Genomic DNA, 23,117 nt, shown 5'->3' on the forward strand with positions numbered 1-23,117 from the left:
TAAAAGGTCACCGCATTACTTTACGCGTATAACTGACTTTTCGAAACAAATTCAGAAGTGCATTTATACCTTTTTCCTAGTATGAACTTGGAATTGCTTTAACAATTTATAAATTTCAAATTTTACTTCAACAGAGTTACCTGCACAAGACTATTGGTATAGGTAGTAGAAAAGAAGATTAGGCTAGTCTTAACCTTTTGACTAGTTGATTGCACAAGGTTAGATAAGACTTGAGAGCAGTATATATAGACAATTAATCTCCACAAACTATTGGCTCAATTAGCAAGGTCTGTATTAATATATAGGTTTGATTGTTAGTACTAGTAAAAACACAAGTGATTATGGGGCCAAGATGACCTAGACCAGGAAGGCCACCTGGGTGAGGCCCTCCTCAAGGTCCAAGAGGACCACCGATGCCTGGACCAGGAGGGCCATCTATGTGGGATCTTCCTTAAGATCTGGTAGGAGCACCGACACCTGGACCAGGAGGATCACCTAGATTGGGCCCTCCTCAAGGTCCGGGAGGACCACCTACGGCAGGATCATGTGGCTACTTTAGTAGTTTTTGCAACCCTATAGGCTCATGGTAAAACATTCTTCAATATAGCTAAATTTATCTTAATTGTTGTTTCTTTAACCTGACTTGTTGTTTGATATTGTACAACCTAAGCTTTTTTTGCTGCTGCTAGTTGTTACAAGACTGTTTTGGTCACCCAATAGGTTCACATGGCCCTCCAAGACCTTATGGACATCCTCCACCATGATTCGAAGAATAGTACTAAAAAACAATAAAAGAAGAAATGAATACAAAAAAAAAAAAGAAGCAAATGATATGATCTCAGTTCAGAATTGTGATCTAGTTGTTCCCTTCTTTTGCATAACCATCCTATATTTTTTCCTTTTTTTGGTGGGCTTTCAATGTCAATTTCTCTGAAAAATTTAGGTCATTTTCACTTATAATGTCAAAGACTCGAAGAGTTTTATGAAAGATCCATTTACGTGAAATTTTTTCAGAACTGCTGTGGGTATTGACTAGTGTAAGAATATTGTTATTACCTTAAGAAAAGTTATGCAACAAAGCAACTATGTGTGTTGGATAAATGCTTGTCATTGAAGTTCTCAACTACAAACTGCTTAGGATAAAGGTTTATCCGTTCAAGTGCAAAACAATACCTGAATTGGAATGATATTTCATATTTGCCTTGATCTTTGTGTAATCAAACTTGGAATTTTAGGTGTCATTTATTAAGACATTACCTAAAATTTACTCAATTAAGAAAAAGGAAAAGACTCAAATATGCTATCAAACTTTCAGAAAAGATTTATTTATACCATCAGTTAAAAGTTTGACTCATTTATGCCACTACCGTTAAAGAAAAGGCTCATTCATGCCATTATTTTTAAACAATGATTTTTCAAAACCATTTTGACACGTGGCCAATTATATTTCGGCCACGTCATCAATTTTTTTAATAAAAAAATTATGATTCTAAAAAAAATGAATTAATTTTTTTATTAAATAAATTGATGCCGTGTCATCAATTTTTTAATAAAAAATCAAATTTCTGAATAAAAATTGATTTTTTTTATTAAAAGAATTGATGACATAGCCGAATTATAATTGATCAATATCAAAAATGATTTTGCAAAACCACCGTTAAAAAATAATGACATGAATGAATCTTTTCTTTAACAATAATGGCATAAACGAGCCAAACTTTTGACTGATATCATAAATAAGCCTTTTTTTGAAAGTTCAATGACATATTTGAGCCTTTTCCCTATAAAAAATTATCCAAAAGGGATGAAGGCAGCTGAAAAGAATGCACAAAAGAGAACATGTCAACCGGATTTGATAAAAACACGATTCGAACAATATAACAAATTTGAACTTTGTCAGTTACACAAATTTGAACAAGACAGCAAGTTCACTCACAAACTTCAAAAGCTACACTTTAAGCACTACAGCATCCTAGGACTATGGGGTTAAGAAAGACACAACATCATTTACAAGAGCAGCTTCTGTTCTAGCGGAGATAGTATTAACACTATTCTGCTTCATTGAGAAGATTGTTCTTGTTCCACTTGATGTGTGTCAGCTATCGGCTCGTGTATTCAACGTCATTTTCGGTTGAGATGTTGGATGAGACATATGAACTGGGAACTGAACTCGAAACAGGGTTAGGACTATTTACTTGACTCCTAAAGCTCTGAGAAGAAACGTGTTGGGAAGCCCTGGAAGTTCCAGGAGCAGGATTTCCCTGGCCTTCAGCAGCTAGCCGTCGAAGAAGATCCATAACAGTTGAAAGGAACCTTGATGAGATGGAAATAAGTCCAGACAGCTGCAGAAAAGGAAAGCTAACTTCAGTGAACTCACATAGAGTCTTGCCTTCTTAGATAGAGACGGGATATAAGCAAAAAGTATCTCATCAAGAGAAGATCATAACACACAACATTCTCAATAGCAATTTCAGTAAAATATCAGGAACTAGGGGAGGTTCACAAGGCAGGCATCCTAAAAGAATATCAGACTGCAGTAATAGTTATAATTAGTTGATGCTTCTTCCCCTCGAATTACCAATCTAACTAATATTTACTTTCATCTCAATATTCTATGAGTTGGAGATCTGTTCAAGGTTATCTTGGCAATGGTTATGCTGCAATTTATCGAAATTATTGACTAGTACAATAAGTGTTCTAGTCGAATCTTAAAATTCTGAACCACAGGAGGTTGTATTCTCAAGATCAAGAATCTATTTCAAAGGGAAAAGCACTAATCAGTGAGCTTAAGACAACGTTGGCACTCATACAGCTTTTGAAAAAGAAAGCAAGTTCTAACATAATAGCAGGTAGGAAATGGATGGACATCAAAAAGAAAGCAAAAGCACCGACTAAAAGGATGCTATGGTGATGAGATTCAAACTCTATTTGGCTAATTTGGAAATAAATAGGATTAGATTCAGTCTCCTGACAACAAATGATTCTTTAGTCTTTTTGAAACTTTTGGTTGTTCAATGTGTTCCCACTGTCGCACTATTTTGTTGTTCTTGTTCCTTTCTTGTAGCTTTGCACTGTTTTCTTTGTCACTTGCTATATTTTCTACACTGTTCTCTTCTTCTTCGTAATTGGATTTGCTGCTCTTGAGCTGAGGTCTTTCGGGAACAGCCTCTCCAACACCACGAGGTAATGGTAAGGTCAACGTACACTTTACATACCCTCCCTAGACCCCACTTGTGGGATTTCACTGGGTATGTTGATGTTCCTGACGAGCACGTCAATTCAAAATGAGGCTGCGCATTTCGTGACGCAAGGCCGCGAGGGGATGATTCCCCAAACCCTAAGGAACAAGTGGCAGTGGAAGAGTCTACTGCACTAGGGACAACTGCCGATGCCAAACAAACCACTAGTGGTGGTGGACAAACTGGAAATGTGAAGAGTGGCTGGAATGCACTGATGCACTCTTTGCCGGGAATTAGCTTGCTGAGAAAGGTATGAGTCTCAGCCGTAGGCCATACCCTCCCTGCGCTATGAACTAAGCTGTCCCTCTCCCGAAATGAACAAGCAATACCCCCCACCGCACCCCACCCCCAACATAGCATGGCATTAGGCACCTGCGCCAATTTCTTCCAAACCTAAAAGAGTCATATCTCGAAGCTCACAGGTGTGTCTCCACCATTAGGGTCGCAAGTAGCTGCAGTTGAGAGACAAAAAGGACATAACTTCTGATAGTATTTTTCGTTTTTCTTTATAGAGTACCTCCCTCGATAACCAAACAAGATTTCACAGTTTCATAAGTTTTCAGATATGGTAGCACAAACGAGCAATATAAACAGGTTAATATTTAGTACATAATTTCAAGTATATCAGTACTGTGGCTGGATGCACTCACTCTTCCTTTCCTTTTTCCCATTCCCCATTCTGACTTTTTTGGTTTTTCAAAACAGAGAAATGTTCGAGAGTCGGTGGTCCACGGTTCAAAACAGGATGTATAATGGGTTTGTCTCTTATTCCTCCTCCACTTAAATATCAGGCTTTGCCCATGACACGGTGTGAACCCATGATGTGCACTTAACCCACACATCATGCCCTATGCTCTTTCCACTAGGCCAAAGCCCTGGAGACTCAATTCAAATCCATTCTTCCATAGTTCAAAAAACAGTACTTGCATCTTGAATTCCACAAGGAAAAAGCTTTACTCCAACATTTTTATTTTTTAATTTTGCTTGAGACAAGCTGAATACAAGTCATAGAACACGTACCAATGGTCAATCCAACCTAAAAAAGTATGATATTGAAAATAAGATAGTGCCCCCAATTACCTCCATCTTGAACAACCTTTAGTGTGTCAAATCTTTAGCTATTCATGGAGGGAAACAGAGACAGCAGATGCTCAGATAAGTAAACAGTTGGTTCAAACAACCCATCTTATGCTCAAGAAAGCGGTGAGACCATAAATGATAATAAGGAACAATTATTGTACTCACAATGCCATTCCGGAACTCCCCAGGAATGTCCATCTGTATCCACAGAGCTTTCCCAAATAAATATACAACAAAAAGCATGAAGAGGTAGAGAGGATTTCTGTGACAACAGCAACTGAATTAGGTTGCAGATAAAGTACGGAAAAAATAAAGAAAGTGCAGTAGAAATAAGAACCTTAAAAGAAGCATGAATTCGTTGAAACCAAGTATAATCATAGCCACTATAGCCCAGGCAGGAGGTAACCAATTATTGCTTTGCCTGTATGCTTCCTGAAGAGGAAAGAATTTCATGCATCAAAACGGTCCCAGTACTTGAAAGTGATTGCAGATCATAGTCCTCAGACCTCAATAGGTGAACACAGAGATAATTGAGAAGCAGTAAAACTGTGTTATGTATTACACTTCTTAAAAGAATAAGAACAATAAGAAAGACACATATTTAGTGTGACAAGTATCACATGAAAAGAATTAAAGGTGCACCGAAAAAGTAATCATGCATGAATTATACAATATAGGATATGCAGAAGTCCTGTATTTGCAATTGAGCAATGGAATAACTAGCAGAAAGTGCATAGGGCAAACAGGAAAAAGGATCCCTATAATCTAGACAATGCATTACAAGAAAAAGCATACGGAAATCAGGAAAAAGAATCCGTAGGAACCACCTAAATTAATATCTTCAACTAAAACACAAGAAATACATCAATCAAGCAGCATGCAACATTTTATGCACATTGACAAAACCGGACAAGCCTTTTAATTAGTCAAGCAATCACAGTGCTCAATCGCTCACCGAATGAGGCTTTTCCCTGCAAAAGAAAAAATGCTTTGATGGATCCTCTTAAGGTAACCCATAAAGTGGGGATATTCATTGATTCTCTTTTTAATTTGTATTGCAAAAAAAGAAATGACATTAGCATTTCATTTCCAGTGGTATTCAGAGTGATTAATGTACGCATGGTATTAATCCACAGGGTAAAATTAAAAGATTCCAATGGAAGATCCAAAGGAGACTGCTGAGCTGGAAAACGAGGCTAAGGGTGTTGGGTTCCATTATTTGCATATCATCTAGAGTCTCACTCACATTGACACCTCTATTTTACTTGCTTTCTACTCCGCTTCCAACCTCCCGGAAAAGAATAAGAATCTGAACCTGTTTATATTTGATCCTCTTTGCTGCTGACGTTGTTTTGTCAGCCACACCGTATTGCAAAAGCTAACTTTTGTTAAATGGGAAGGGAAGTCCATCCGTTCGATGAAATCAATGCTCCTCTGAAAAACATCATCCGAGAACTTATGGGTGGTACTCTGTACCAGACTGTCGGCATTAGTAGGGGCAGACCTACGCAGACCTACATAGTATCAAGAGGGTTCATATGAACCCGCTTCATAAAAAATTACCGGTATATTTTGGTTTGTATTTGAGAAAAACACAAGTATAAATTAAATTTTGACCCCCCCCCCCCCTTGAGCCATCAATTGTCTTTGGTCCTGAAAATCTCATCATTGTACACGAAAAAACACTTTCAAAAGAGATCTCAAACAACACAAGATTATTGAGAAAAGTTTTTCTAACACAAACCAAGAAGACAAAGAAATAAGAAGAAATTTTGCAAGTTTGAAAACAATCAAAAGAATTGAGTACCAACTGCCAAAGCAGAGAGTCAGGAAGAACATTTTTTAAATTGCAGCAACTAAAGCAAAGGAGAAGTATTAGAATTTGTTTTCACTTACCCCAGTAACTTTTAGCATAATAAGTTGCCTAGGTCTAGGATGAATTTGAATTTAAAATTTCCACTAGGTTGTTTTAGTTGTTGAGATTATTTAGCTTTTTGAATTTTTGTTATGCAAATTGTGTTCTCAAGTTGGCAATTTAAAGCGCTTCTATGCTTAATAAATTTTTCAATCCTTTTGGTTGCCTTATCTATTATAATAACCAACAAAACTACTTTTAGGTTTTTTCTTTAAACAAATCTAAAAAAGCTAAAAGTAATTCCCAGTTTTCAAACACTTCTGCCTTTGACAAGTTTAAATTCAAAGTTTCATTACTTCCATAACAGTGTCCCTTCTTGTGATTGGCCTTGTTATTTTGATTAAATAACATAATTTTATTATTTATTTTAAAAAATTAATTAATGATTAAATATAATTATAAAGTATTTAATAATATTTAGTTTATCGACTTTTTGGTTCGTCTCCTTTATATGTAGAACCCCCTCGATGACAATTCTAGGTCTGCCACTGAAGCATTAGGTACTTTTGTTTCAGCAAAGCAGATAACAGCAAGAGTGAGAGCAAGGTTAGAAATCTGCTCTAGCTGTTTTAGTCTTTGTATTTGGCAGGAAGCAACTATCAATGGGGAGCGTAAAGAGTATAATATATTTTAGCATTTTAGAAGAAAGGGAAAAGGGGAAGGGGGTCAAAAGACAGTTGAAACCGCTGCTCCACTAGTCAAATCAAAAACAATTTGATTCAATCAACCTGTCATGTCATTGAAATATGCATGGACACTAGATCGCACTGAAAGTATGGGACAGAAGATCCAAAGCTTGAAGAATAACTCAGAGTATCTCTGAGATAAGAACAGGACTGATACTTTTTTCCAGTCAATCGAGTACTGAAAGAAGGAATCAGTGGGACACGAGAGCAAATATATCAGTCTAAGCAAGAAACCAGGAAAGAATATTACAGTAAAAAAATCAGGGTACAACTGCCAAAAGCAATGTCTACTTCTTTTACCTGTGCTGAAATAGCTTGACTAACAATATACTCTGTTTCTGCCATGAATTGTCTCCACAAAGATAAACACTGCACTGGTGTGAGCAATGTGTTCTCTGGTGAAACCTAATAAAAATTGTACCAGTAGTGAGCAATTTATTGGTGAACGTCAAACAAATACAACTGCCAATGTAAGTTCATTGGACCTCTTCCCATGAGCTTGAGGCAAGGGGGTCACAAGAATCTGCAATATCACTATTCCGAGAAGAAATTGAAATCTTCCCTTCCAAGAGTCTGGAGAAAAGTATGCTTTCTATTCTGTCTGATTTTTCATCCAACCGTATGGCAGCTACTATAGACAAAAACTTCAGAGACTGTTCCAGATAGAACAAAGAAATGATAAGAAACTTCTAGTTCTGGGCACAGCAAACAGAGAGTCAAAACAGTTCAAGATGAACCGTAAAAAAATTATATCCTTGCGAATACCTCAGAGCGGGCCTCCAATGTTATTGATTTAATGTCCTCCTTCCCTGTCCAAAGCCTTGGGATTGAATCGCTATCATGGCTGAACACAGTATTAAACCTAAAGCCCCAAGCTGTCAGTAATTTAAAGGTTAAGACAACAGAAGATCAAATATAAAACAAAAGAAATGGTCCACCTATCCTTCATTTGCATCAAAACTTTTCCAGCCTCTTCTCTTGCTATTTTCTCCACAACACTTCTAGCGTAGTCTTTCAGACTTTGCATCATTCTGTCAAATGCGTCCTGGTCCAATTCAAAGCCGGAAAGAGCTGGGCAGAAGCATGATATAGCCACATCTGTCTCGCGTTTTAGAAGCTTTCTTATTGAGGCCCATGTTTCACTCCCACCAACATCAAAAAGGGATTGTACAGGTTCAGCAAGTGCAGTTGTGATTTGTTTCTGTCAAATGAAATCTGGCTAAGACATGCGCCCTCTAAAGTTATTGATTTGCTGATGAAGAAATAAAAGGAACCAAGATAAACAAAACAAAGATGCCATTGGACATAATTTTTACCAACTACAAATGGTGGATTCTCTACATTAGGAATCTTACCTCATAAATGGCCTTCAGTTCTGATAACTTATCATTACGAACAGAGGACACATGGGCCTCAATATCACGAATGAGTTTGTCACGAAATTTTGAAGCATCCCAATTAGCATGTCTTATGGCAGCATCTGCAATTGAAAAAAAGAATCTCAAATTAATGGGAGCGAAATGGTGGTATGAACTTCCATTTCAATTACTACCGACGCTACTGCCTTACAGTCTAGTGGTATCAGTGGTAGTTCCCCACACAATAGCTGTGGTTTCAATTGTCACTATTTCATTCCTTGCACTTCCCTTCCTCCCATGTAATGAAAATATTTTGGAAGAAAACTTCCATTTCAATTTACACTCAAGAATAACACAAAAACAAAAATACTTAGGTTTTTGAAAGTGCTGCAAAAAGGGTTAAAAGAATGGATTAAGAATACCTCTCGATATAAGAGGGCTTTAAATTACAACAAAAAATCTGTATCTAATAAAAACCCTAAAATATCTCAACAAACTAAAATAACCTAATAAAATCATCATAAATCAAAGCATTTTAAATTTAAAATTGGCTAAATTGGAGACTTCAACAGTTTTTTAAGACCTAACAATTCAAACCTCATGTAGAAGTACCTGAACATCCCTTATCAAATTCAGTGATACAAGACTCAGAGCATGTACGAACAGATGCCGCAAATGCTTCTCCTCTACGTAATAATTGTTCCAGCTGACTCTTAAATGTTTGAAGTGATTTAACACGTAGATGCCCCAACTGCGAAACAAAAGCCGGATGGACCAACTGCAGAAAGCTTTGCATTATGAGCATGTCAAATAATGGTGAAAGTTTATTCCTCTTATATATCATCACGCAATAAAATTTTAACTCTTACCTCACTACGGTGCACACACAAAAGAAGAAAACTTACATTAAAATGTAAGGAGTATCTTTTTCTATATAATGACACATTTATGCATAGGAATAGAAGGATAAAGTGTGGGCAGATAAAATATACATTCTGATCAGAAGACAAATGTAAATGGGTCAGCAAAGGCTGGGAAAAGTAGACACTCAGGAGAATGAACTGTTTACACTTCCTAACAAACCACCCCACTTGTCGAGGCTGTTTTGAGGTAGTCGCCGATTAGCTTGTCAAACTGCCACAGATCCTTACTTTCTCCCAAACTACATCTTCCTTAGCTTTTCCCTTCCATTGAACTGAGAATTCTATTTTCATATCTTCTTACTGTTCGCAACAACCTAGTGAACAAGTATTTCTTCAATTTTTGCTTCAAACTGCATTGACACTAAAGGAGGAGTCCTCTTTAACCTGTTTCTGTCCGGATCATCAACATCTTCAAAATACCGGTTTCAGATAACTTACATGGAACGTTGCATGAATTTTCAATCTTTCCAGCAACTTCAACTTATATGCTACTTCACCTACCCTTTCAACTACTTCAAATGGTCTGTCATGCCTTGGAAGGTGCAAGATGTTATTGAGTGGCAGGCACAAACTGGTGTCAAGGTTTGAAGTCATTCTTGGGGCTCGCCAATCACTATCAGAAATTTATTGTTGGATATTCAAAGAAGGCAGTGGCCTTAACGAACTGGTTAAAGAAGGATGTTAAGTAGGACTTGTCAGAAAGATGTGATGCAGCGTTTCAGAATTTAAAGGAAGCCGTTGCTTTAGAGCCAATACTTAAGTACCATTTGAAGTGCACTCTGATGCATCCAACAAAGCTATTGGGGTGTGTGCTAGTGTAAGAAGGTCAATTAGTGGCCTTTGAAAGTCGGAAATTGAATGATGCAGAGCGCAGAGTTTCTACTCACGAAAAAAATGGTGGAAATAGTGCACTGTTTGCAGACTTGGAGGGTATATTTGTCAGGTACTTGCTTTGTAGTGCAGATTGATAATGTGGCCAATACATTTTTCAAGACACAAAAGAAGCTCAGTCCAAAGAAGGCGCATTAGCAAGAATTTTTGGCAGAACGACTTCATGGGGGAGCATAAACTAGGAAAGCACAACCAAATTGTTGATGCATTGAGTAGGAAAGAGGTATTTGCTTATGTATATTCAATTTCTATGCTTGAGACTGATTCATTGGATAAAATCAGGTTGTGCTGTGAATGATTCACATGTAAAGTGGGTGTGTCAAGTTCAAGATGGGACTGTTAGAATGTACTAGATCGAGGACAATCTTCTTTATTATTAACGGGGAAATAGTGGTACCGTAAGGAGGTGAACTTCGTAGAGATTTGATGCAGGAGCCACTGAGCCAGGGAAGCGCACGATACTCCGTGGGCGGATCATCTGGGTGAAGAACAAATGCTAGGTTACTGTTCCGTGTGTACTTCTGGTCGAAAATGGAAGATGAAGTTGAATCTAATGTGAAGACTTTCCATGTTTTTCAAATGAACAAGACTGAACATAAGGAGGAGGGCGGTTTGTTGCAGCCGCTTCCTATTCAAAAAAGGCCATGGCTATTTGCCTCAATGAAGTTCATTTCTGGATTTCCTAAAGATGACTGTAATGCATCTATTATGGTGATGGTAGAAAGGTTCTCGAAATATTCTATCTTCATTGCTTCTCCAGTCAATTGCTTGTCGGAAGTTGCTACTAGTTTCTTCTACACACATATGGTGAAATTCTTTGGTATGCAAAGTGACATTGTGAGTGATAGGGATGCGCGGTTAACCGGTCAATTCAAGATGATTTTGTTCAACATGATGGAAACAGACCTGAAATTTTCAACGGCTAACCATCCTCAAAACTGATGGCCAGACAAAAAGGATCAAGCACTTGCTGGAAGAATACTTGAGGCATTTAGTGAAACAAAGTCAGCAAAACTGGGCAGACTTGTTAGATACATGCAGTTTTTCTAGAAGAGTCCATTCGAACTTGTTCTAGGCATGCAGCCTATTACGCCCCTTAATGTTGCAACACAAAAACCATGGTATATATCCAGCTGCTTACTGTTATGTAAAACACAAGCATGAGATGCTTGTTGAGGCACAAGACAGTTTGAGGAAGCCCAGTTTCATATGAAGAAGTATGTTGATCAGCATTGACGTGCAGTTGAGTTCAATGTCAGAGACAGTGTTGCTTAAGCTCACTCCCCAAATCTGGATGCAGATTGTGAACAAGAAGAGACTTAGAGGGCTGACTCCAAGGTATGACGAACCATTTGAACTAGTTGAAAGGGTAGGTGAAGTTTCTTATACGTCTAAGCTGATGGTAAGATTGAAAATTCATTTGACTTATCCGAAACCCTATTTTTAAGATGTTGATGATCCGAACAGAAACAGGTAAAAGAGGGCTCCTCCTTCGCCCCAACATAGTTTGAAGTAAAGATTGAGGAAATACTTATCACCGGGTAGTTGGGAACAGTAAAAAGACTACGAAAACACAATTCTTTGTGCAATAGAAGGGCAAAGCTAAGTAAGCTGCAGTTTGGAATAAAAGCAAGGATCTGCGGTAGTTTGACACGCAAATCGATGGCTACCACAAAACAAGCTTGAAGAGGACGTCGAGTTCAACTAGTTGAGGTAGTTTGTTAGACCTTCAATCTCAAAGGTAATTATGGTTAAGGTTTGTGCATTGGTCTTGACATGTGCTGTGACATGCTGTACAAACGATGTACATGGTTGTGGTGACTAAGTGCGCAAATTTCAAGGTGCTAGAGGTGTTGGCAAGGAAGCCTTGGGCGCAGCAGGATTCAGGAAAAGACAGGTATTGACTGATGACACCTGATGGGAATGCCCACGATAGTGGCACCGGCAAGGCAGTGGTATTAGCTTGACGATGAAAAGGCAAGACTGCATGATCACGCATGCCATTGGAAGAAGCTGAAATAATTCTACAGCTTTGGAAGGATGCTGAAAATATTTGAAGTGTTGAAGAAATGGAAATTCAGCTAAGGCAAAGACTTCCCATGTGCGTGACACATGGGGTTGTTAAGTTCGAATTTTGAATGTTGTCTAGAGGTAAGGACAATCAGTTTTGTACTTTAAGTTTTATTTGGATAGATTTTGTAAAAATCAAATTCCTGGCATGCTGCCAGTTGTAACTAAATGTAATCGCTGTGGAACTGTCTGTGTGCAGATTTTATATATTGGCAGAATTATTCTAAGGCAGAGGGAGTGAGTTCTATGCCTTCAGAAAAATTTGTAAGCATATCGTTTCGGTATTCAGAGAGATCAATAAAAAGATTGGGACTTGTTCCTGTAAACTGTTGTGTTCTTATTGTTCCTACGTTGCCTACGAAACAGTTTACGTACTTAGACGTTTGTGAGTGTTTATGCCTAAAGTTTTGCAGCATGTGCATGACCGACAAGCAGTGGCGACGAAGAAAAAATCACCCCTGGTGATGAAGAAAAAATCACCCCTGTTTTATCCTCTCTTCCATTGCACAGTCAAACATGTTTAAAAATATGTGGATTCTTTCCCCACTTCCTGTGTTAGGTAAGACATTGGAGACTCTTAGGGGTCGTTTGGTACAAAGATTAATAATGCTGGGATTAGTAATGCAGGGATTAATAGTGCAGGGATTAGTAATGCAGGGATTATTTTTACCAAGTGTTTGGTTCATTGTTTCCCACCTCATCTTGTGTTTGGATTAAAACTTTATAAAAAACTTCTTTTCAATTATACCCTTGAATTATTATGCAATTGGGTTAAGGTAAATAATTGCCGGACAATAATTTTTTTATGGCCTTCTAACTAGCTATGAAAGGAACAATTTTATTGTCATGTTTGCCTTTTTACTTAAATTATTTGAGGATAAATAATTGTCATCTTAGTAAATTGATCACTTGCAAATGTCAATTTTCAATTTAAAAAAAAAAAGAAGATAAACTATCAACTTTTATAATTGAAAAGACGGTAAACAATAGTACAATCAAATAAATCATCTACATTTTCGCATAAAATTGCAAGTTGTAATTTTAATATGTATTCAATTTTATAAGTTGTTCAAAATAAAAAAATATTAGAAAACCGCACAAACATTTTAATTATTTTGTTTATTTTTTTGATTTTATGTTTTATGGTTGTGCTAGTAAATTTATTTAAATAAATTAGCTTACAAATTATTTAGAGAGAGTTGTTTGTTACAAATTATTCTCTCTAAATAATTTGTAAGCTAATTTATTTAAATAAATTTACTAGCACAATCATAAAATAAACATAATAAACAAAATAATTAAAATGTTTTGAGGGATATTTTTGTCTTTAGTAGACTTATCCCATGGTATTATATCCCATGTATTACTAATACCTCCAAATAGAAGGTATTAGTAATACATCATATAATACCATGTAGAAGGTATAACTAATTCATAGATTAGTTATGCATAGACCCAATTTCCAACCAAACATAGTACTAAATAATACCATCTATAATACATGGACTATTTGTTTTTATGCGGCCTACCAAACGACCCCTTAATATCCTAAATTTTGCAATTCCTGGGCTAATAGTAGATCTTGTTCAAGAAAATTCTTTCTAGAGTCTTGTTCGGCTAAGCAAGTCGAGCAACATGTTCATTCTATCTATTGTCCAGAAAAAAAAATTGCACGAAAAGCAAGGAATGTGTAGGCAAAGATATAATCTACAAAGACCCCTCTGGAGTAGATAAAAATTATATATCTGATGGAAGTACACTGGGAAGAGGTCAAGAGGGTAAAGATGAAACCAAAAAAATACAAATAAATAAACAAACAAACAAAAAACTAGTCTTCGAGGTAGTGAACCAGATGAGTTACTAGCAAAATAAAAAATATGCAGCACAAACACATGATTCCCTCCAGAACACTTACAGTAAGTCCATCTTGGGCGAGAGATTCGTACAGTATATACTGATCAAATTACCAAATGACTAGCAAAACTTAAAAGCGGGAAGCAGATCCCATGCAAATTCATGAGGTAATTCGTCCATGAAACAGGACAACACAAAGTTATATAGGCCTCACCTGCAAAGCTTTCGACATAAATTGTTGACGTTTTGAACTTCTCACGTTTTCTTCAAAAAAGACGGATTCCGCATCATATCTGTTAAAAGAGAAAACAGATAATTCAGAGCATCAGCTACAGCTCACTCTTACGGACAAGACAAGAATTCGACCACCTGCTTTGCAAATTGTCTTCCCTATTCGCAAAACATCAAGTTCGGATGTTCAAATGCATGACATGCATATTAAATACAGGAGCACATAACAAATTGTTCATTTAAGTCCTTATGTCAATGTAACCCATCTAAATGCTTATCCTATGTTAAGGGGAAGTTTGAAATATTTCCCTTTCCTTGTTTAGTTTCGACTTCAAGAAAAAGGAAAGAAGTATCATTCCTTAAAATTCAAAGAGGGACAAGATGCATTCCCATGCTGTGCTTCCCTCCGGCCTGTTCCTGGTTTAGGTTAGGGGATGTGGGGAACATCCAAGCAATTGCTTCACGGATCTAAACATGCTCATAAGGTGCACTATAAGAATAAGACCAATAGAGACTTCATAGAGACCATCTGAGTTGCTGATCATAGTGCTCTTAGAGAAGCATATTTTGAATATATGGGACTGAAAGTTCCCAATAAATGACTACTTCATATCCTTCTATGAAAGGTACGAGCACGTCCTCGGTCATCCCCACTGGAATCTGTCAAAAGTTTCTTCCTTTTAAGGATTCTATATAAATTTCTCTATAAATGAAGATTGTTGCCTTCTCATATAATTGCAACACGAGCGAAATACCTACGCTTTACAATTCTGAAGGTGGAGAAAAGGTTATATATAAATGGACTATTAATCCTACCTTCAGTTTGAAACTATTTTGAGCAGTAGAAAGGGTCAAAATAAGACGGTCCAGATTGGACATACTCTTCAAACACCTCTGAAAACTCGTCTTTGAACAAATGAATGGAGTTGCTACAAAATTACAATACTACCAATCCTCTCCTTTGGGATAGCATTAGTGGTCCAACTAATATAGTTAAAACACAGCCACTTACTCTGACAGAAAGTTATCTAAGATGGAGCTTAGTCGTCTTCCAAAATTTCGAACTGCATCCTCTTTCACTTCATGCTCAAGTGCTAGCCAGTCCTAAATTGGAGTAAGATTGAGCACAGTATATTTATGTTCTAAACAAGAAAGTGGAAAGCAGTTGATATTTTGCTAGACCTCATTTATCATCAAACTACTGAACTTCTCATTTGCAATTTCTTCACAACGCACAGTGGCCACCATGACCTACAAAAGGCAAATAGTTTGATCATTATATCTTTTGACCAAATAAGCTGTCAACTCATTACCCGGCATGCTTAACCTTGTGAGCAGGCAAGTCGAGATCCTTGTTTTCTTTGATGACTTCCCATATTTGCTGTACACTGTAAGAAAAACCAGAGGCTGGAACAACACCCCGCCTATCGCCAGCCAAGCCTCCTGGAGAGATGGAGTGGAAAAAAAGCTGCCTAAGTTGAGCAACCTGAATGAACAATGTATAAAGCCAAGACATGTAAAAATCACTTAAGATAGGTAACCATCAGATTCACAAAATGACAACAATCTGGTACTAGTAGATATTATGCAGCCAAAAAAGGCTTACCTGATCTTTAAACTGCTCTTCCTTCTCCTCATAACTGGGTAGAGCAGTGACTTCTACCTTCACATCATAGAAAGATAAATAAGGAATCATAAATATAGACAGCAGTACTGATAACATAAGAATACAGGAAAACCCTCACATTGAAAAATTCACTGAGTTGGGTGTCCTTGTGTGCATGTGGCTTTCGAACTGCATCCCATATCTGCAAAATTAGTTACTCATAATAAGACTGAACACAAAATATTTCATTCTTTTGCCAGATTATTTTTCATAGCATAGAGAGGAATAAACAAATTCAATTAGAACAACAACCACTTCAAAGCGACAGTAAATTCATTTACCTTCTGGATATCTTCCCTCAGAATAGGCTCCAGATATTCTAGCGGAGTCTGCAAGTGCAAGGAAATTCGAAAAAAATCGGTGGCCAATACTATTCAGGAATGTAAATAGTACGGCAACTAGTGAATCTTAAAAACATGTTGAATAGAAGGATATACCAGACCTTTGTTTTATCACGTATAACAAAAAGAAGGGTAGTTTTGCGGGGACTAAACAAACGCATCATGACCTAGCAAACAAGAAAATATTCAGACAATTGAAGAATCAATCACTTGTAAGTAGCCAAATAAACTAGAGTTTACCTGAAATACTGTTTTGAGAAGAGGCCTATTGGCAGCCTGCTCCCTACCAATATCATGGCACCACCTGAACATATAGGAGGAATATCCCAGTCAAACAACAATATAATTAAAGGTGATCTTAACAGATGGTACAAGCAAAATTAAAGAGGAAAGCACATCCAAAACCAGTAAAAATATTCTTTTTAGGGGAATTCTCATGAATATGAAAAAGGACTTCAACAATAGCACGCTTAGGAGTAAAGTTAATTTCCTATGCTGCCACTTACAGAAGGCAGGTAACTACAAGTTAATCAATAAAGGACCCTCTAACAATGCACTTAGGTCCAAGAAGCCAATCACGTCTTCAATGGTGCCACCTATTCTGAATATAAACAAGTTTTTCAAGATAAGTGTATTATCAGTTTCTCGGGAGGCAGAAAGACACCAGATGCAGTTCTATCAAGGTATCAACCATATGTTAATCTAAGAAAAATCTAGAAGTTATATCAAAGAGATCAAAGAAGACTGTCGAGAATGTTATACTCAAACTAGAGAAACTAAAAAATTCAGTTATCTATAATAAGGGCTAGATGAGCAAGTTAACTTCATTTTTCTGAGTCACCAAACATCATGCTACAAACAAACTCACATGTTTATTAGCACAACATCTGCAACAGCCAAAGCAAACAAGGCACTTTGTTTCTCAAATGTTGTATCATCCTGCAACCAAGAATTTCCACCACAGTGAGTAATGTAGAGTACGGCAAGCTAATTGACTTCATTCTGATGGGAAAACAACAATCCGCGAGAACATAAGTTTCAAAAGGTGATGGATTTGCGGTTGTAAGCTAAGCTTAATTAAGCATTTCCATTTGTGAATGTAATATTACACCCTCTATAGAAAGGGAGCTCCATTGCTAATCCGTGTACATGAATTAATATGGGCAACATAGAAATATACAAACATCATCCGAGAGAACGGAAAATATAAATGACAAACACCATACAAATATTAATTTCATTTATGGACTGCAAAATATTTCCAGAGAGATCTTTGTCTTTTACCTATTTAATAGCATGGGCAGCGAAAGCTAGCTACTTTGGGGGGGATAAGATATAAATAGCAGAGGAAACATAATGTATAGTACACTATAGAGCCTAGAACCATAAAATTTCATCAGTGATATTGATCACTAGAAACTTGTGACACACTCCTCAACGAATTTCCAACATCATGATTATCATCTTCTGCTTGGGGCTTATTTTGCTCCTAAGGTCTTAAAGTTTCAGATCTCTGAATGTTCTAGCATGTCTGAAAGGCAACATTCTACTATACCATAATCAGCATAGCTGTCCAACTTAACTAGTCCACCATGAGGACATTGTTAGAAGAATAATTGTATCTTGGTGTTGCTTCATTAAACATGTTGACCAAAACTAAAAGTGATCTGCCAAGGTTTCGAAGTTAAATGGGTTTATAAGACACCTCCTAAAGTATGGCATCTTATATGTAGCTACCAGGTTATTATTTCTAGTTTGAATACAAAACTTGTGTCATTATAATATAGCATTTTTTGATAACGTTAAAGAATGTCATTATAATATAGCATTATGGTCCTTAAACCTGATGTAGAATTTCTTTTATGATCTCCCGTCGTCAAAAAAATATGAAAAACTTACGTCTACGTTTGGAAGACCAACAACTGCAAGACGCAAGGATTTTAGCCATTCTCATGGATTCAAGTATGCTTCCGCATCTAGTTTTATGTTCTTGATGATTTGACATGGTAGATCTTGGAAAAGATGATGGTTTTCATCTTAAAGTGTTTTGGTTCCAAATAATTTGTATCAGAGCCTATACTATGTCTACTTATTTAGACTTTTGTGTGTTAAAAAAAGTTTCAAGCATATGGAAGCGCTTCTCTGCCGTCAATCTAGTAATTTGGAATCGGAGCTCTGACCTCCTTTTGAGATATGTGGGCAGAAACAAAAGTCATAAAAAGTTAATATCATTGTGTTTGATATTAAATTAATTCCATAGTAAATTTGTTTGAAATTCCACAAGTTGGGGCTGGGGATGGTAGAGTGTAGGCAGACTCACCACTACCAAGTGGAGGTAGAGAGGCGGTTTCCCGTAGACCCTCGTCTCAAGTGTGCAATTTCAGGTACAAAAAAGAAGAAAATTGTGAATATAACAACTAATAAGAGAAGCATTATAAAGCCTAAAAGAAAGAATATGAACAACAACAAAATAGTGTAGTAGTGGAAACCTAGTAAACATGATAATAGATATCGAAAAGTAGAACTACAAAAATACGGCTAGCACAACGAGAGCAAGCAAGGCAACACTTCAGTACCTACTAACATTTGACCCTGATACACGACATCTAACCCCTCTTATCTAAGGTTATGCCTTCAATAATTTGAAGTCGCATCATGTCCTATCTAATCACCTCGTCCAATGCTTTTCGACCTACCTCTACGGCTCTACCTCTTCCCGTGCCAACTACATCCAACCTCTCGCACCACTCCAGCTTCTATCTGGTCCACCATGGAGGCCACTCCTACCTTATCCTAGATAACCTCATTTCTAATTTTATCGCTCCTTGTATGCCCACACATCCGTCTCAGCATCCTCATTTTTGCAACGTGGTCTTTTGAAATGGGAGTTCTTCACTAGCCAGCATTGTACCCTGTATAACAATGTCCGCAGTTTGTCTTTGACAACTAAAAGATATAGGTAAAAGGAGGGGTTTGTTTCGCTATAGTTGCGGCATTGAGATGTGGGGTGAGTGTTTCCTCCTCTATGTAAACGGCTGACAGAAAGGGGCAATTTTTTTATTATTATTATTCTAATTGTCATTACTTTTTGTATATACACAAACTGTTAGTGAACTATTTCAATTCGAGATGGTTATTTCGATATCTTCATTAATTGAATATTGGCTGCCCTTTAAAGTATACAGACCCCGTCTTCATGCCCACCGCTGTTTATTTTTAGTTTGAGAATTGATATTTTCTTTTTGGAGAATTTAAATTTGGATATTTGTAAAATTATATATATATATAAGGTGTTATGGTCCTCAAACCAGTGTTGTGGACGGCGAGAGGCGGCAAAAGGCGACAAGGGCCTGCCTCGCCACGCCGCGAGGCGAGCGGCGAGGCGCTTGCCTTTTTGAATAAAGGCGCCAATTAATACCAAAAATTAAAAATATTTAATTGCATATTTTATCCAAAATCTTGATAGCAATAACACATATTAGCAAATATTCAATTCAAAAACCAATAGTAGATACTAAAATGTCTAAAACTTTAAATACCAAACAATTCAAAATACAATAAACCAAAACTTTAAAAGTCTATCCTTCTTCAAAATTATCCAACTCTTGAAGATCAAAATCCTCTACATCATTATATTGCTCTTCATCTCTTCCTCCTCGTATTCTTCATCAATTAGTGTCCGAGTCCTACTTGAAGATGAACTTGTAGATGTACTTTCTACTCCTTTGCCCTTGTCAAGTACTTTTGATCTTGAAGAAAGTCCCCTAAGATGATAGATACTCTCGTCCGATCCAATTGCCGTAGCAACACTACCCCAAGTAAGATCATCATCCTCATATATTAGTTCATCATCTTGATCTTCGGGGCATCCAACTAACCATTCATTTGAATCATCTATGTTATCCAAGCGAATTGGATCAATAAGATCACGAGCATCATAATGAAGTATGTACACTAGATCATTGAGACGCGATAGTGTAAGCCTATTCCTCTTTTTGGAATGAATTTGTGCATAAGTTATTGATATTAACTAGTTGATATTGATAATAATATAATATGAAAAATAGGATATAAATTTTTACTTACGTGTTCAAACACACTCCAATTTCGCTCACATCCGGATGAGCTACAAGTTAGGCTTAATACTTTCATGGCAAACTTTTGCAAGTTTGGTGTTTCACTACCAAATAGTGACCACCATTCAACTATAATAAAATAAATTTAAAGGTTAGTGACTATAAATAAGTCAAATAATTTAAGTAAGATCTAAATCAACCCACTTTTACCCGGTGACCTTGTGTCTCTAGCTCTTTTAGCCGGACCACAACCAAATAGTTCATCCGCCATTTTGTACTTAGGAAGCTCAGCGACTAGTGCATCTTGTATTGTTGTATCATGGACCAACTTCTCAACACATGCATAATACTCGATCCACAAAGTCTGTGATATAGTTCCCTCTTCTTGAGCTTTATAATATAATCCTGGGTTCAAAACATGGCCTGCAGCATGCAAAGGCCGATGGAGTTGTTCTGACCACCTTGCATCAATAATTTGAAACACCCTCTCATAATGCTTCTTAACTCCATGAAAACCATGTGCAATAGCTTCTTTGGCTCTATCCATTTCTTCATAAATACAACCCATTGGTGGTTTTTTCTCCCCATCCACCAAACGAAGCACTTTTGTCAAAGGGCTACAAACTGTAAGTGCCCGAATAACATCATTCCAAAAGTGGACAGAAATAATAAGATTAACAACTTCTTTCCCCAAAGTTTACTTTGCAAATTTACTTGAATTCCATTCGGTTGAGAGGACTAAAGTTCTCAAGTTTTTTCTGTGTATGTACATAGCTCTCAAAGTTAAGAATGTCGTTGCAAATCTTGTCTTGGCCGGTTTGACCAAATTTCTTTCTTTGGTGAATTTTCTCATCAAGTTTAACAACAATGACCTTTGACTAATGTAAGAATGGATTCTGATGGCCTTCTTAAAAACTGTTACAGAAAGATTAAATTATATTAATTAGTAGCTAATGAATTATAGACTATAAAGAAAGTTAAAGGATAGGTTGATTACCGGAAGCATATGGCTTAACCTTGAATATGTCACCAAATATCAAGTTGATGCAATGAGCGGCACATGGAGTCCAATAAATGTGTGGATACGCACCCATCATCATACTTTCCGCTTTGACATTCTCACTAGCATTATCGGTGACAATTTGTACAACATTTTCCGGTCAAATTCTTTAGATAGTGCTTTCAAATAACTTGTACATTTTGGTGGAATCGGTAGATTCATTGCTAGCATCAACAGTTATACAAAATGAACAAGTTATTTGAAAGCACTATCGAAAGAATTGGACCGGAAAATGTTGTACAAATTGTCACCGATAATGCTAGTGAGAATGTCAAAGCGGGAAGTATGATGATGGGTGCGTATCCACACATTTATTGGACTCCATGTGCCGCTCATTGCATCAACTTGATATTTGGTGACATATTCAAGGTTAAGCCATATGCTCCCGGTAATCAACCTATCCTTTAACTTTCTTTATAGTCAATAATTCATTAGCTACTAATTAATATAATTTAATCTTTCTGTAACAGTTTTTAAGAAGGCCATCAAAATCCATTCTTACATTAATCAAAGGCCATTGTTGTTAAACTTGATGAGAAAATTCACCAAAGAAAGAAATTTGGTGAAACCGGTCAAGACAAGATTTGCAACGACATTCTTAACTTTGAGAGCTATGTACATACAAAGAAAAAACTTGAGAACTTTAGTCCTCTCAACCGAATGGAATTCAAGTAAATTTGCAAAGGAAACTTTGGGGAAAGAAGTTGTCAATCTTATTATTTCTGTCCACTTTTGGAATGATGTTGTTCGGGCACTTATAGTTTGTAGCCCTTTGACAAAAGTGCTTCGTTTGGTGGATGGGGAGAAAAAACCACCAATGGGTTATATTTATGAAGCAATGGATAGAGCCAAAGAAGCTATTGCACATGGTTTTCGTGGAGTTAAGAAGCAATATGAGAGTGTTTCAAATTATTGATGCAAGGTGGTCAGAACAACTCCATCAGCCGTTGCATGCTGCAGGCCATGTTTTGAACCCAGGATTATATTATAAAGCTCAAGAAGAGGGAACTATATCACAGACTTTGTGGACCGAGTATTATGCATGTGTTGAGAAGTTGGTCCATGATACAACAATACAAGATGCACTAGTCGCTGAGCTTCCTAAGTACAAAATGGCGGATGGACTATTTGGTTGTGGTCCGGCTGAAAGAGCTAGACACAAGGTCACCGGGTAAAAGTGGGTTGATTTAGATCTTACTTAAATTATTTGACTTATTTATAGTCACTAACCTTTAAATTTATTTTATTATAGTTGAATGGTGGTCACTATTTGGTAGTGAAACACCAAACTTGCAAAAGTTTGCCATGAAAGTATTAAGCCTAACTTGTAGCTCATCCGGATGTGAGCGAAATTGGAGTGTGTTTGAACACGTAAGTAAAAATTTATATCCTATTTTTCATATTATATTATTATCAATATCAACTAGTTAATATCAATAACTTATGCACAGATTCATTCCAAAAAGAGGAATAGGCTTACACTATCGCGTCTCAATGATCTAGTGTACATTAAGTACAATAAAACATTGAAACTTCATTATGATGCTCGTGATCTTATTGATCCAATTCGCTTGGATAACATAGATGATTCAAATGAATGGTTAGTTGGATGCCCCGAAGATCAAGATGATGAACTAGTATATGAGGATGATGATCTTACTTGGGGTAGTGTTGCTACGGCAATTGGAGCGGACGAGAGTATCTATCATCTTAGGGGACTTTCTTCA

At 36.9% G+C, this 23,117-nt stretch overlaps 1 protein-coding gene across 6 annotated transcripts in view; it reads right to left on the reverse strand.

Annotated features, from left to right (window-relative positions):
• Positions 1 to 1,830: 1,830 nt before the first annotated feature.
• LOC107011735 (protein ROOT HAIR DEFECTIVE 3 homolog 2-like) overlaps positions 1,831 to 23,117 on the reverse strand; it is a 31,524-nt gene continuing 10,237 nt past the window's right edge. For 2 of the 6 annotated variants that reach the window (XM_015211349.2, XM_027914665.1), the window contains 19 exons: positions 17,123 to 17,193; positions 16,495 to 16,558; positions 16,356 to 16,421; positions 16,195 to 16,242; positions 15,993 to 16,055; positions 15,854 to 15,910; positions 15,575 to 15,733; positions 15,430 to 15,498; positions 15,260 to 15,351; positions 14,231 to 14,309; positions 8,891 to 9,056; positions 8,276 to 8,400; positions 7,859 to 8,121; positions 7,686 to 7,782; positions 7,406 to 7,573; positions 7,221 to 7,325; positions 4,657 to 4,751; positions 4,485 to 4,581; positions 1,831 to 2,342 (listed from right to left, as the gene is read on the reverse strand). In XM_015211349.2, the coding sequence (XP_015066835.1) occupies positions 2,100 to 2,342; positions 4,485 to 4,581; positions 4,657 to 4,751; positions 7,221 to 7,325; positions 7,406 to 7,573; positions 7,686 to 7,782; positions 7,859 to 8,121; positions 8,276 to 8,400; positions 8,891 to 9,056; positions 14,231 to 14,309; positions 15,260 to 15,351; positions 15,430 to 15,498; positions 15,575 to 15,733; positions 15,854 to 15,910; positions 15,993 to 16,055; positions 16,195 to 16,242; positions 16,356 to 16,421; positions 16,495 to 16,558; positions 17,123 to 17,193 (2,127 nt within the window). In that variant the 3' untranslated portion in view covers positions 1,831 to 2,099. The other 4 variants (XM_027914667.1, XM_027914668.1, XM_027914666.1 and 1 more) reach the window with 4 other exon arrangements.

Source organism: Solanum pennellii, chromosome 2 (assembly GCF_001406875.1).
Source record: "Solanum pennellii chromosome 2, SPENNV200".
NCBI classification, from domain to species: Eukaryota; Viridiplantae; Streptophyta; class Magnoliopsida; order Solanales; family Solanaceae; genus Solanum; species Solanum pennellii.